The sequence below is a fragment of the Berghia stephanieae genome, chromosome 12, assembly GCF_034508935.2.
Source record: "Berghia stephanieae isolate SIO BIC M18660-M18661 chromosome 12, UCSD_Bste_1.3, whole genome shotgun sequence".
Classification (NCBI taxonomy): Eukaryota; Metazoa; Mollusca; class Gastropoda; order Nudibranchia; family Aeolidiidae; genus Berghia; species Berghia stephanieae.
In genome coordinates, this window is record NC_088371.1 from 17,077,635 (window position 1) to 17,090,901 (window position 13,267).

General features: G+C 35.3%; 1 protein-coding gene across 3 annotated transcripts in view; it reads right to left on the minus strand.

The window, feature by feature from the left end:
• Positions 1 to 13,267, minus strand: part of LOC144958358 (macrophage mannose receptor 1-like) — a 108,932-nt gene that overhangs the window by 18,515 nt on the left and 77,150 nt on the right. For all 3 annotated transcript variants that reach the window (XM_078890311.1, XM_078890310.1, XM_078890312.1), the window contains 6 exons: positions 11,426 to 11,529; positions 9,862 to 9,909; positions 7,402 to 7,583; positions 6,265 to 6,329; positions 3,217 to 3,314; positions 810 to 950 (listed from right to left, as the gene is read on the minus strand). In XM_078890311.1, the coding sequence (XP_078746437.1) occupies positions 810 to 950; positions 3,217 to 3,314; positions 6,265 to 6,329; positions 7,402 to 7,583; positions 9,862 to 9,909; positions 11,426 to 11,529 (638 nt within the window). The remainder of the gene's footprint in view (positions 1 to 809; positions 951 to 3,216; positions 3,315 to 6,264; positions 6,330 to 7,401; positions 7,584 to 9,861; positions 9,910 to 11,425; positions 11,530 to 13,267) is intronic.

Sequence of the window (13,267 nt, forward strand, 5' to 3'; positions counted from 1 at the left end):
AGAGAGAGAGAGAGAGAGAGAAAGAGAGAGAGAGAGTGATGCAATCCATTATGGTGAAAATTTACAATTATACGTGCAGCCACAGTGCATGCAGAAAAATAAATATAGAGCTTTATTAAAATGAGAGCTCCATTCACCAGTAAAAAATCTTACACTTTTTAGCTGTCATTAATCACAGTTATCAATGCAAAAAATCAAATTATTTCACCCCTATTGTTTTTTTTCGTCTTTCATTTCCTTTGTGATATAAGCATGTATTGAAAACCTATAAAGACATGATCATGGTTTTTATGAAGGTTGCCAATGCATTGTGATTTTTATAAAGGCATTTAGCAACAAGGCCGGCACTCAAACAAGCAAGGCAAGTAATCTAAGAACACATTCTTGTTGATCAATGACACATTATAGGATTCTTTTACGGGTTTGGATCTATTTAATGAGTTATCTATTTATCGCGCCAAATAACTCACGAGCTTACTGTGTTCGTAAAAAATAAAAAAAAAGCATAAAGCTCTGACCCAGTTTTCTAAGCACAAAGTGTGCACTTAGTAAGGATAATACAGTTCCCATATATGATAACGATAATGATGATGATGATGATGATGATGATGATGATGATGATGATGATGATGATGATGACGAGGATGTTGAAGAAGGTGATGATGATGATAATGATGATGATGATGATGATGATGATGGTGATGATGATGATGATAATATTGATGATAATGATGATGATGATGATTATGATGATGATGATGATGATGATGATGATGATGATGATGACATTAACAAAAAAGATAACTGACTTCCTGGCATCCCAGAGAAACCTGCAGGACAACCTCCTTTGGGTGCTGATGTTGATGGTGGGATGATGGGAGTAAAACTACCAGGTCTCTTCTTGCAAATATACGACAACTTTTTGTCACATCTATAATCATTCCACATTCCTGTATTGAAATAAAATGTGATTTTAATTTTACAGGGACAATAAGCTTTGTTAAAAGCCTTAATATCTTGTACAATTGGATTCAATAGTCTGATGTCACGTCGCCCAGCAACGGCGGCCATCGTGGTTCTAAACAAAGAAAATCAGTACTATTTATTATTCTCCATGCTGGCTAGAACTTTTCATATGTCTTGTGATCAGAATGTGTAAAAAGCCAAAACATGATCAGATTTATAATATTTTTCCCCCCTCTGGATACGCTTTTATGCTCGTCGGAGAAATATTTCATAAGGACGTCCGCCATTGTTCCGATAGTTTAAAGCCAGTTACTAATTTACGAGGGAAGTAAGTGACGTTACGACTGTTAAAGCGTATTGCAATCATAAAACTATAAATTGAAATCTAGCCATGTTTATCAATCCATGCAGAAAATCTTTGCGGCGTTTGTGTGTATTGAACCCGTGACCTCAAGAGGTCGGGAGAGAAGGGTCTAGTTAGACTAAGGTTTGAAGCGACTTTTTAATTGGGTCGTGGATAGCTCATACACAGTGGAGTCACGCTCTCCCCGGCCAGGCGGAGTTGTCGTACCAGTGAGGTCGCGGGTTCGAGCCCCCATCACCGCTGCGAAGTTTTTATTCTCTGTTGTCTTCTGACACCTTCCTACTCACTTCATTTCTTGTTATCCAAAGTCTAAAACAAAAAAGAGAAGAAAAACAACGAACACAAAAGACAAAAGCCCCGAAGAAGAAACGTTTTTTGACTCCAGTCAATAATAAAAACAATCAACAAAGTCATGCAGTCCTTAACTGTCATCTATAAAGCCTATGGTGTCACGATTGCTGTACCCTTTAAAGACATTAACCTTTGCTTGCTACCCTTTGGAGAGGACGATCGGTGATATTATTCTACCAAATCTAACAGAGTCAGCTACCTAGTTACTGCTGAGTGGACAGAGGAGTTAGAAAGAGAAAAAAAAAACCCCTCGACATGCAGCCGTGACCATTAACTGTCCATTTGCTTGTATAGGAGATGCTATACTAATCTATTTATTGAGACCGGCAATAAATATAGTGAAACAATAAGTAAGATTTATAAGGCAATTGCATCAATCTAGTCAGGATTAACAGTTACAAAAAAAAAAAGATACGCACGTAATAATAAGGCATGACAATGAACCAAAGGTCTATGGATTAGTTTATATCAAATGTGACCTCTCGTCTCAAAACGGTATTATGTCGGGATTGACCAGATGCTAAAAAGTCAAATTATAGTAAACTGGTCAAAATATGAACCGTTGGTATTTAGCACTGTAAAACATGATATTCCTTCCCCTCTATAAAGCATATAAACTCAATTTCAGCATGATATTTCTGGCTAAAAAATCCATTTTCAGCATCTTAATCATCCCGATTTAATACCGTTTTGAGACCAGGGGTCACAAATTAAGAAATTAAGGAACAATTACTGGTGTAAGATAAAGATCTGAACAAATGTGTATGAAAGGTGACAGACGAAGCAAGAAAGAAAAATACAAGAAAAAAAAACCATCCCAAAAACTCAGTTGACCTCGACTGGGGATCGAACCTCAGATCTTCTGATTACCGGTCAGACACGCTACCATTACTCCACAGAGGCGCCCGATAGTTGGGACAATCAATTCTAATACCTATATTCTTCACAAGGGTATGCGTTTTACGAGGTGAACCATTGCTTGCATTAAATAACAAAACACATACATTGAACACGAGAGAACGAGGACGAAGACATTTCAGGTGCTCTATTTTGGGATGTTTTTATTTTCTTGTATTTTTCTTTTTTGTTCTGTCGGGCACCTTTCATACATGTCAGCATAGTATGCGCTTGGCTAAGAAGCTAATAACATTGCCATCCGGAAGTATAACGGACCAACACGCAATACTGTGTGTATCCATGAACGTTTATTGATAGTATGCGCTTGGCTAAGAAGCTCATAACATTGCCATCCGGAAGTATAACGGACCAATACACAAAACTGTGTGTATCCATGAACGTTTATAGTCGGGTTAATACTGTTCAGTGAGCATTACTCATAAAAGCGGATGGCAAAAAACAATAACAAAGGCATGGGTGACGTCATCTTCGAACTATCTATAGTCGGGTTAATACAGTTCAGTGAGAATAACTCACAAACGCGGATGGCAAAATACAATAACAAAGGCTTGAGTGACGCCATCTTCGAACTATCTATAAGAAATATAATAATAAGCAGAATAAGAAAGCAATCTTACCGTTTGCATACATCATTCCACATCTTTCATATCCAAGGTAATCATTAGGTTCATGCTTTGCCCAAGAAATAAAGGTGAGAGGAGAACCATCGGCCCACCTATGTAAATAAATGATGTATTTTTAACCTTCTCCTTACCAGCTATTTTCAGGATTTTCCCCAAAACTTCACACCCTGCTAACACAAAAAAATATATATTTTACCACTCAAACACAACAGCAGTAAGCTCTTGCGATACATAATTTCCTTAGCAAAACATGCTCTAAAACACACTTTTCATTTTCTTTAACTTGTATGATGTAGGAAGAAATTTTAATAAGAAAAGTGTTGGTTGTTCGTAACGAATGTGACGATTTTCCTATAGTTGGTAAGGAGAGGGTTAAATTACGGATTTTAACTTCTCGTCATGAACAATGTGATTCTCAGTGTTCATTTATCAGCAAAGCAGGCTCATTGGACCCTTAGGCCTCTTTTTGTACTGTTATCACTCTTACTACAATATATATATATATATATATATATATATATATATATATATATATGGATAAATTGTCTCAACCAAGAACACAACACTCAACAACAACAACAACAATAATGATAATAGAAATAATAATAACAACAACAATAATAATAATAATAATAATAATAATAATAATAATAATAATAATAATAATAATAATAATAATAATAATAATAATAATAATAATAATAACAATAATAATAATAATAGAAATTACAATTATAATTATTTTATTATTATTATTATTATTAATATTGTTGTTATTATTATTATAATTATTATATTATTATTATTATTATTATTATTATTATTATTATTATTATTATTATTATTATAATAATAATAATAATAATAATAATAATTATTATTATTATTATTATTATTATTATTATTATTATTATTATTATTATTATCATTATTATTATTATTATATTATTATTATTATTATTATTATTATTATTATTATTATTATTATTATTATTATTATTATTATTATTATTATTATTATTATTATTATTATTATTATTATCATTATTATTATTGTCATTATTATTATAATGAAATTAACAATAAAGTAAATGTTATAACAGTATATCTGAAGTGATTAATTTACATCACCGAGTTCTGCTTGTGCGGCTATATAGTCTTGTGGTAAGGCACTCAATTTCAGAACGGAAAGTCCTGGGTTCGAATCTCGCTCTGCGCATAGTTGAGTCCTTGGTAAAGACTCATTACTCACATTCCCTCATCGTAATCAGATGTAAAATGAGTATCGTTAACCGCGTTGTCTCTATCCGAAAAAAAAATTATATCGCCTAACAGGCGTCATGTCTCGCTCTACATGTTAAGTGTTGCTGTTGGCTAGGGACCACTTGTAAAGCGCTTTGAGCACGTATAGTGGATATTGCGCTATATAAAAAAGAGCTCAAAGCTCAATAAATGGTGACTGGGGGGGGGGGGGAGTGGGAAGCGTTGCTCAGCGGTACGGTCTTTGCCTAGTACCCGAAAGGTATTGAGTTTGATCACCGGCCGCTGCTCTGGGTGGCTTTGAACAAGTCACCTCGCCCTAGCTCAATTTTCGGTGCTGCTCTGCGGCTGGCACCTGGGTTGTTCCAGTCTTCCTTTGGAATAGACCCAAGAGAAAAATTCCCCCTATGGGATGAATAAAGAGAATTTTGTTTATTGTTTATTTATTTCATAATTGTGTGTGTATTGTTTATATCATTGATAGAGAGCATAACACTAAGTCTCACATAACAAGAAAATCAAATTTTGTTACCTTTAAGCGAGAGGATATCAATATTTTGAGTCATATCTGATGTGATTTTTTTTCCTTTTAATTTTTACAAATCTGCCGTAAGGCTGTTTAGGAAACTACAGATTTTCTCCATCATTTTTAGAGAGACCAAAACACTATTTTAAGAGGATATGATTGGGGATTTTTGAAGTGAACACTTGTCATTACTCAATTTACCCAAAAATATTTCTCATATTGATACATGATCATGAATGATCCCACGGATAGACTAATTTTCAGAAGGCAATGGCAAATGTACAAATTATGTGATCCACTGTCCCGAAACAGCATTGTGTCGGGTTGGCTTTTATGTGACCCATCGTCTCATAACGGTATTATGTCGGAACGAGCCATATGCTTAAAATCCCGATTTCATGTTAGACTGGTCAAAAATGTAAACTGTTGGCATTAGCATCCTAAATTATGGTAACCATTCTCCTCAATAAATCGTAAAAACTCAACACTGATATGTCTGGCTATAAATTCAATTTTTAACATCTTAACCAACCCAACATAATACCGTTTTGAGGCGAAGGCTCACATATGCCAAAAATTGAATATATAATATATAGTCAATAATATAAGAGCTGGGTTAAGCATCTTTGTTTTATCATCCAGAAAAAAGTTAGTTTTAAATTTATATAAATCATCAATATGTTACATCTGATTATTTAAACATATTTTCACTTTTTGACATCTGTTTCTTTCTGATATAATACCGAACTGAGGTGATGGCTTACAAATAGTGTTTTTTAAAAGGTTTGTGGAGGAGAAGGAGGAGGAGGAGGAGGAAGGGGAGGAGGAAGGGGAGGAGGAGGAGGAGGAGGAGGAGGAGGGGAGGAGGGAGGGGAGGAGGAGGAGGGAAGGAGGAGGAGGAGGAGGAGGGGAGGAGGAGGAGGAGGAGGAGGAGGAAGGGAGGAGGAGGAGGAGGAGGAGGAAGGGGAGGAGGAGAGGAGGAGGAGGAGGAGGAGGAGGAGGAGGAGGAGGAGGAAGGGGAGGAAGAGGAGGAGGAGGAGGAGGAGGAGGAAGGGGAGGAAGAGGAGGAGGAGGAGGAGGAGGAGGAGGAGGAGGAGGAGGAGGAGGAGGAGGAGGAGGAGGAGGAGGGAGGAGGAGGAGGAGGAGGAGGAGGAGGAGGAGGAGGAGGAGGAGGAGGAGGAGGAGGACGTAAGGGTAATGAGCCGAATAAAATAAACCGCAGATCCCATAATGTAGTGTTTAGTGACTAAACTTACTTGTAAATGTTTTCATCTAAATCACTGATGCCAATCCATGTATCTTTTATATTATGTTTTCCCATCTGAAAAAATAATAAAGTGAAATGTGATATCAATGAATAAATTTGTAACATACTATTTTGTCATTAAAAGCATAATGATTTTGAAACAATGATATTTTTCTTTTTCCTTCTCGTTAATTCAGTGACTATAAATTCTATTGTCGCTCCTTCAAAACCTAAACATTCATCCGAATACCTTTTTTGTGGTTTCCTGACTGTCATATAAAACTGATAATACACTGCTGTTGTCATTAGCAATATGAATTATAAAGAGGACAGGCAACATATCCAATCCAATCAAATAAAAACGATATTTCAGAAAAGAATCAAATTGGTTAGATATAAATAAATGTTAATGTATAGAAACATTACAATTTATCGTTATAGATGTAAAAATTAACAATACAAGATGAAAGACAAAACATCCCATCCCATTAAATTGAGGGCGACATTTCAGAATATGAAATAAATTGGTCACAGTACAATCATCAGTTTCTTATTTTTAAAAATACCATTTCCACAGAACTCTTGGTTGTTTGATACTCTAATTAATAAAGCTCACTATTAATTTAAACTCTTTCTACCCCCCCCCCTTCCTCCACCACCTTTCATAATCTACACCTAAAATCTACAAAAATATCCAAATGCACAAACAGTGAATGACATAATCAGTCCGATGGTGAAAAGATTTGAACTAAGATATTGCCAAGTTTAGTTAGAAAGTCAATTTAAAAAAATAAAAAATGATTTATTGTCATAAATGATTAAATCAACCCTTTTTGTACATCTTCGGGAAATATCAAAGCTTAATTTCGCTTCTAAATATTTTTTACAGATAGTCAAGTTGAAAAAGTATGACTTTTGAGAAAAGTTTCTGGATATCTTTCCCATACATCTGACCATAACTTCAAGAAAAAATCACCCGATTTACTTCAAATAAAGATTAACTTGCTCTGGTGAGCAGATTCTTTCAGAAAATGCAAAAAAATATAATACAAATCCAAAATGTTCACCTTCCGACTGATTATGTCATGCACTGACACAAATAAGCAATAAATAAAACGGATGTGGAAAAATGATAGATGCAACTCACCAGAGTTATTAGGTATCCGTTCTCCTCAGAGTGAGTAATGCTGACTAATTCTGCCCCTAGTTTATGGCATGCATCCCTAGCCTTAAACCACGTTTGAGTATCCGAACCATATTTCTTATAACTCAACATGTAACAGAATCCATTATACATTGTCCAAGTAGCGCCTGTACCACATTGTGTGACTTTGAATAAACAAAAAAGGAGAAAAATGAATTCAAAAACAAAATTATATTCTCTCTATTCATCCCATTGAGGATAATTGTCTCTATGATCTATTCCAAGGGAAGACAGAAACAACCAGGCGTTAGCCGCATTTCAGCGCCGCAAATTGAGCTAGAGCGAGGTGACTTGCTCAAGGCCACACGACGCAGAAGCGGATAATAGAACTCGGTAACTTTCGGGTAGGAAGCGAAGACCATACCACGCTGCCCCTTGGCGACATGGAATATTTTAAATGATAGTGACGTCATAAGTGACCGAATATCTAATAGGATGGGAGAGGGAGGATGGGGGGGGGGGGTAATCCTTAATCCCTCTAATTTCCAGTTGATAACATTTAAGAAAGGTCATCATCACCATCATCATCATCATCATCATCATCATCATCATCATCATCATCATCATCATCATCATCATCATCGTTATCATCATCATCATTATCATCATTATCATCATCACCAGCACAACCAGCACCATCATCATCAAAACAAATATCAAAACTACTATATCTTTATTCATATCCCAAATTATTTTTATAATAATAATAATAATTATAGTAATAATAATAATAATAATAATAATAATAATAATAATAATAATAATAATAATAATAATAATAATAATAATAATAATAATAATAATAGTAATAACAATAGTAATAACAATAATAATAATAATAATAATAATAATAATAATAATAATAATAATGATGATGATGATGATGATGATGATGATGATGATGATGATGATGATGATGATGTTGATGATGGTGATAATGAAAGTGATAATATCAATAATAATAATATTCAGCTTTTACAAATCAGACTACTTAAAAAGAAAAACAAATCAACCTGGTGTATTGCATGTATCATCTCCATAAAGTGTACTAACTCTAATAAGTGTATCCCCTCTAAACATCAATTCTATTAGCATCTCTTTTGTCACAAATTTAAATAAATCCAACAATTTATTGTGGCCAATACAATCATTATAACAATATCATTGATATTAACTCACTCAACCCTAACACCGACTATATCCGTCATTTATCCGCGTAACTTTTACCCCCATGCCTATAATTTATTTCATTTTTCTGAGACAAATTATAGGCAGGGTATCAAAGCTAATGCTTTTAATTTTTGCTTGTTAATGATAGTTGAATAAGACTAGCTATGTAAATGGTCATTTTTATACATTTTTTTTTCAGTTTTCAGTAGCAAAAATCTCTAGGATTGAGTGAGTTAAGTCACATTGGACAGTTATTTTTTATGTTGCTTGACCCATGTTGACCCTACATTGTCCTATCTATGATGAGGATTGTGGAGAGGGTCGAGTTCATAGGCTAGTTCCCCATCATAGTTGTTATTTCTTAAACTTGTATGAAACTATGCGGCTATGTGGTCTAGTGGTATAACACTCGCTTTCGGATCGTAAGGTCCTGGGTTCGAGCCTCGCTCGGCGCATAGTTGAGTCCTTGGAGAAGGCTGTTTACTCACATTTTCTCACCGTACTCAGGTGTAAAATTAGTACCTGGCTTTTAACGGCGTTGTCTCCGTCCGAAAAAATTGTAATATCGCATAACAGGCGTCATGTCCCGTCCTACATGTTAAATGTTGCTGTTGGCCAGGGACCCCCCTGTAAAGCGCTTTGAGCACGTTTAGTGGATATAGCGCTATATAAAAGGTCACCAATTAGTGCTCCTTTCTGACTCAATTTTCTAAGAGAACAAAATTATTTTCCTATATGGCTAGTACGGTAATCCTCAAATTAAGTTAGAGAAAAATACTACATTAATTCTCTCCTTACCAGCCATTTTCAGGATGTTCACCAACAAAAAACAAATTAACTGCTTAATTTCTTCAAGAATTTAATATTTTCCGTTCCGATAAAGACCTTTCAGAATCAAAATTATTCCTTAGTGACTCTCTAACTTCTATTTTGCTAATGCTAATGACAAAAATACCTTAAACTCTCCTTACCATCCATTTTCTCAATTTTCCCACAAACTTCAAAATCAACTAACACAAAAATATATTTTTTATCATTCTGACATAATAGCAGTAAGTTCTTGCGATACACATACTTTATTTCTTAAGCAAAACGCGCTCTAAAACACTCTTTTCATTTTCTTTTAATGTTATGTTGTACAAGAGACATTTGAATCAGAAAAATGTTGGTTGTATCGTAACGAATGTGACGCTTTTCCTATAGTTGGTAAGGAGAGGGTTAACATTGACATACCTGTAGAACCAACTGTAGGGGGTTTCAAGGTGGTGATGAGTTGTGATCCTGTTCGAATAGATTAGACAAATTCAAAAGGTGTTAACAACGCCACTATCACGATCACATTATCTCATTCGTCTATGGTGTTTCACTCATCCTGTTTTGTTGATAAAGGGGAAACCCGAAACGTCCACAGCATTTTGTCTTCGTCTAATAAATTGAAGATTACAATTCAATATTTATCATAGTTTTTTCCTAATTAGAAGAGACGCTTACAGGACATATTGAATGCCATTAATGCCAGTTTTTACACTTTAAAGCCACCTGTGGGGATGTGGTCTAGTTGTCCTGGGTTCGATCCTCGTTCGGCGCATAGTTGAGTCCTTGGAAAAGGCTCTTTACTCACATTCTCTCACCGTACTCAGGTGTAAAATGAGTACCTGGCCGTTAATAGTGTTTCCTCTGTCAGAAAACATTGTAATATCGCCTAACAGGTCTCGTGTCTCACTCTAAACGTTGTATATTGATGTTAGTCCCTTTGTAAAGCGCTGTGAGCACATTTTGTTGATATTGCTCTATATAAAAGCGCACGTTTTTTGGAAGCGCTGCTCCCTTTTTATTATTCATTCTCATTAACCTAATAAGGCCGATTATCAGTAAGTCTGCGTGTAAATTTTCTGACTACAATGAATGCAGTAGTGGTTTATCTACATAAAAGTTTTGTATATACAAATACTGCGACATGTTTTAAATATGTAGTGGATCAAATGACTTATAAAGAGGGACTTCATATCGTAATTTCAAAGCGATTGTGTAAGTTATGATCTTGTTGTACTGAGTGGTCATAGTCACGGTCTCTGCATAGCGAGGTCCCTAATGAATCCCTTGATATGGTAGAGTATTAACCTAACAAGCAAAGAAACATGTTTTGGTTTCAGGGATTGTTGAGGTTTATTTCTAATCCCTCTGTCCACTCAGCTGTGATTGAGCATCTCTTACTATCAGATCTTAGCACGTTGTGATATAACATAATTGTATCCAAAGGATAGCAAACACATGCTACCATCCAGTTACTATCAATGAAACTGGGGTACATTTATTTTCCAAAGGTTTTCGCTCACTGAGTTACTGCTTCTATTAGTCTAAATATTTTGAATTCTTCTTTTCACCATAGCAGAGTCAGTCTGGAATTTTCTCATTGAAAGACATATCTTCACGTTACAGGAAAGGTAATGGTAGCATGTCTGACTGGTAATCAAAAGGTCTGAGGTTCGATCCTCAGTGGAGTTCACTTTGAATTGAGTTTTGACAAAATGTAAAATCCCAGTGCTGAGGTTTGAACCTGAAGCCTCCTGATCAATGGTCAGATGTGTAACATTACACCACAGATGTTACCTGACAGATAGGAACGCTGAATTTTTGGAATTATATTTTTTTCGTGGATGTTTGTTATCTTCACATTAACACTTTTTATATTTCTATCTTGCACCAGATCCTACTCTCAAATTATTCATTTCCATATTGACAAAAAAATGTAGGATTTCAGTGTTGAAAGTATGAGCTGAACTATACCTCGCCTCACCTCTAGGAGCTTGACAAAGGAAATTGAAGGCTCCATAACAGTTGTAGTCTTTCCAACCACCATAACCACTATAACCACTTACTTTCCATTGCACACAATCCTCACTGTGGAAAACCAATAGAATAAGAGAAGTATTACATAGAGTGCACCTGGAATTTAAAATGCAGCACTTTTACTTTTACTTTTAAGTGTTTGTAAACCTTTTGTTCACCTCAGATTATTTTGCACTACTGCAGCGTTATAAACATTCATGGAAAAAAACAATTGAATTTTCACCTTTGACAAACTGTTTCAATATCGCTTTATTCGACGTCACTCTTTTTTGTTTCTTACCGTACTCTATCTAGTATATAAATTTGGCTAAATTATTATATATTAAATCCTATGAGGAATTAGGGTAAAATCATCATATACTTTTAAATGAATAGTAACGCGCATTTAATGACATTTACTAGACTTAAAACATATACAGTGGAACCCCTGGATAACGACATCGCCCGGGACCGAGAAATTATGTCGTTATTCAGGGGTGTCGTTTTTCAGGGGTTTTCAAGATCGCGGAAAAAGAGGTAATGGTGGGACCCATGAATACATAACCGTGCGATACGGGGACCAGTGCCTAAGAGAAGACACGTCCTAACGACGTTAGAACGTGCATATCGCCTGTTTACAATGAGTATACCAGTTACGCTTTCACTCTCCAACGTTTTGATCGTAACAGTCTTTATTCTGGGGTGTCGTTATCCAGAGGTTGCACTGTATTTATCCAGAGTACAGTGAATCATTAATAAAGGCGCATGTAATATTGTAACTGTGACTGACAGTCTTAAACCGATATTGTCTGATAGGGCCTGCCTAATGCTAAAAATTCAATTTCAATGTCACCAATTTTTGTACAAATATGTACTAGCCATATGTCAGTTTGGTTTGTAAAGCTCTATCTAGTTTACATTTCCTAAATCTGGTCATTTTGACTTTAGATGGGATGTGGTTTATTGAGCTAATCTCAACATTATACCTTTTATTGGACAAAACAGGCAAAATTGATTTAACCCTCTCCTCACCAACTATAGGAAAATCTTCACATTCGTTACGATACAACCAACATTTTTCTAATTCAAATTTCTTTTGTACATCATAATAAAATTTATAGATAGTTATTGTTCTTTGCCATTCACGTTTATGAGTAATGCTCACTGAACTGTTTAAACCCGACTATAAACGTTCATACACACAGTTTTGTATCTTGGTCCATTATACTTCCGGATGGCAAAGTTATGAGCTTCTTAGCCAAGCGCATACTATCTATAGAAAATGAACAGTTTGTTGTATCGCAAGAATTTTACTGCTATTATGTTTGAGGGATAAAACAAAGGCTATTTTTGTGTTAGTTGTGTGTGAAGTTTTGGGGAAAATCCTGAAAATGGCTGGTGAGGAGAGAGTTAAATTGTGTAATATTGTAAAAAATAAACAAAACGGACCCCTCCCCCCTCCCCAAAGCCTTAGGAGTTAGCAAAGGTCTTAATTACTCTTCCCCTGGATTGCCTCCCACGACAAGGGTTATTTATAATGAGGTGATAGAAATGGGCATGATCTATATTGCATTTCCATGTGCTCGAGGTCATTGGTCACATTGGAATGTGTTCTCTTGTGACCAGCATAGTGAAAAGTGTTTTTGAAATATCAAACATCACGACTGGTCATTTCGTTCAGCTTGACACATGTGTTAGTTTATAATTTTCATAAGAAATATCCAATCGTTGGACAGCAACAAATCATGTGATTGATGACTTGAATGGACGAAAACATGAAAATAGATAGTTCGAAGATGACGTCACTCAG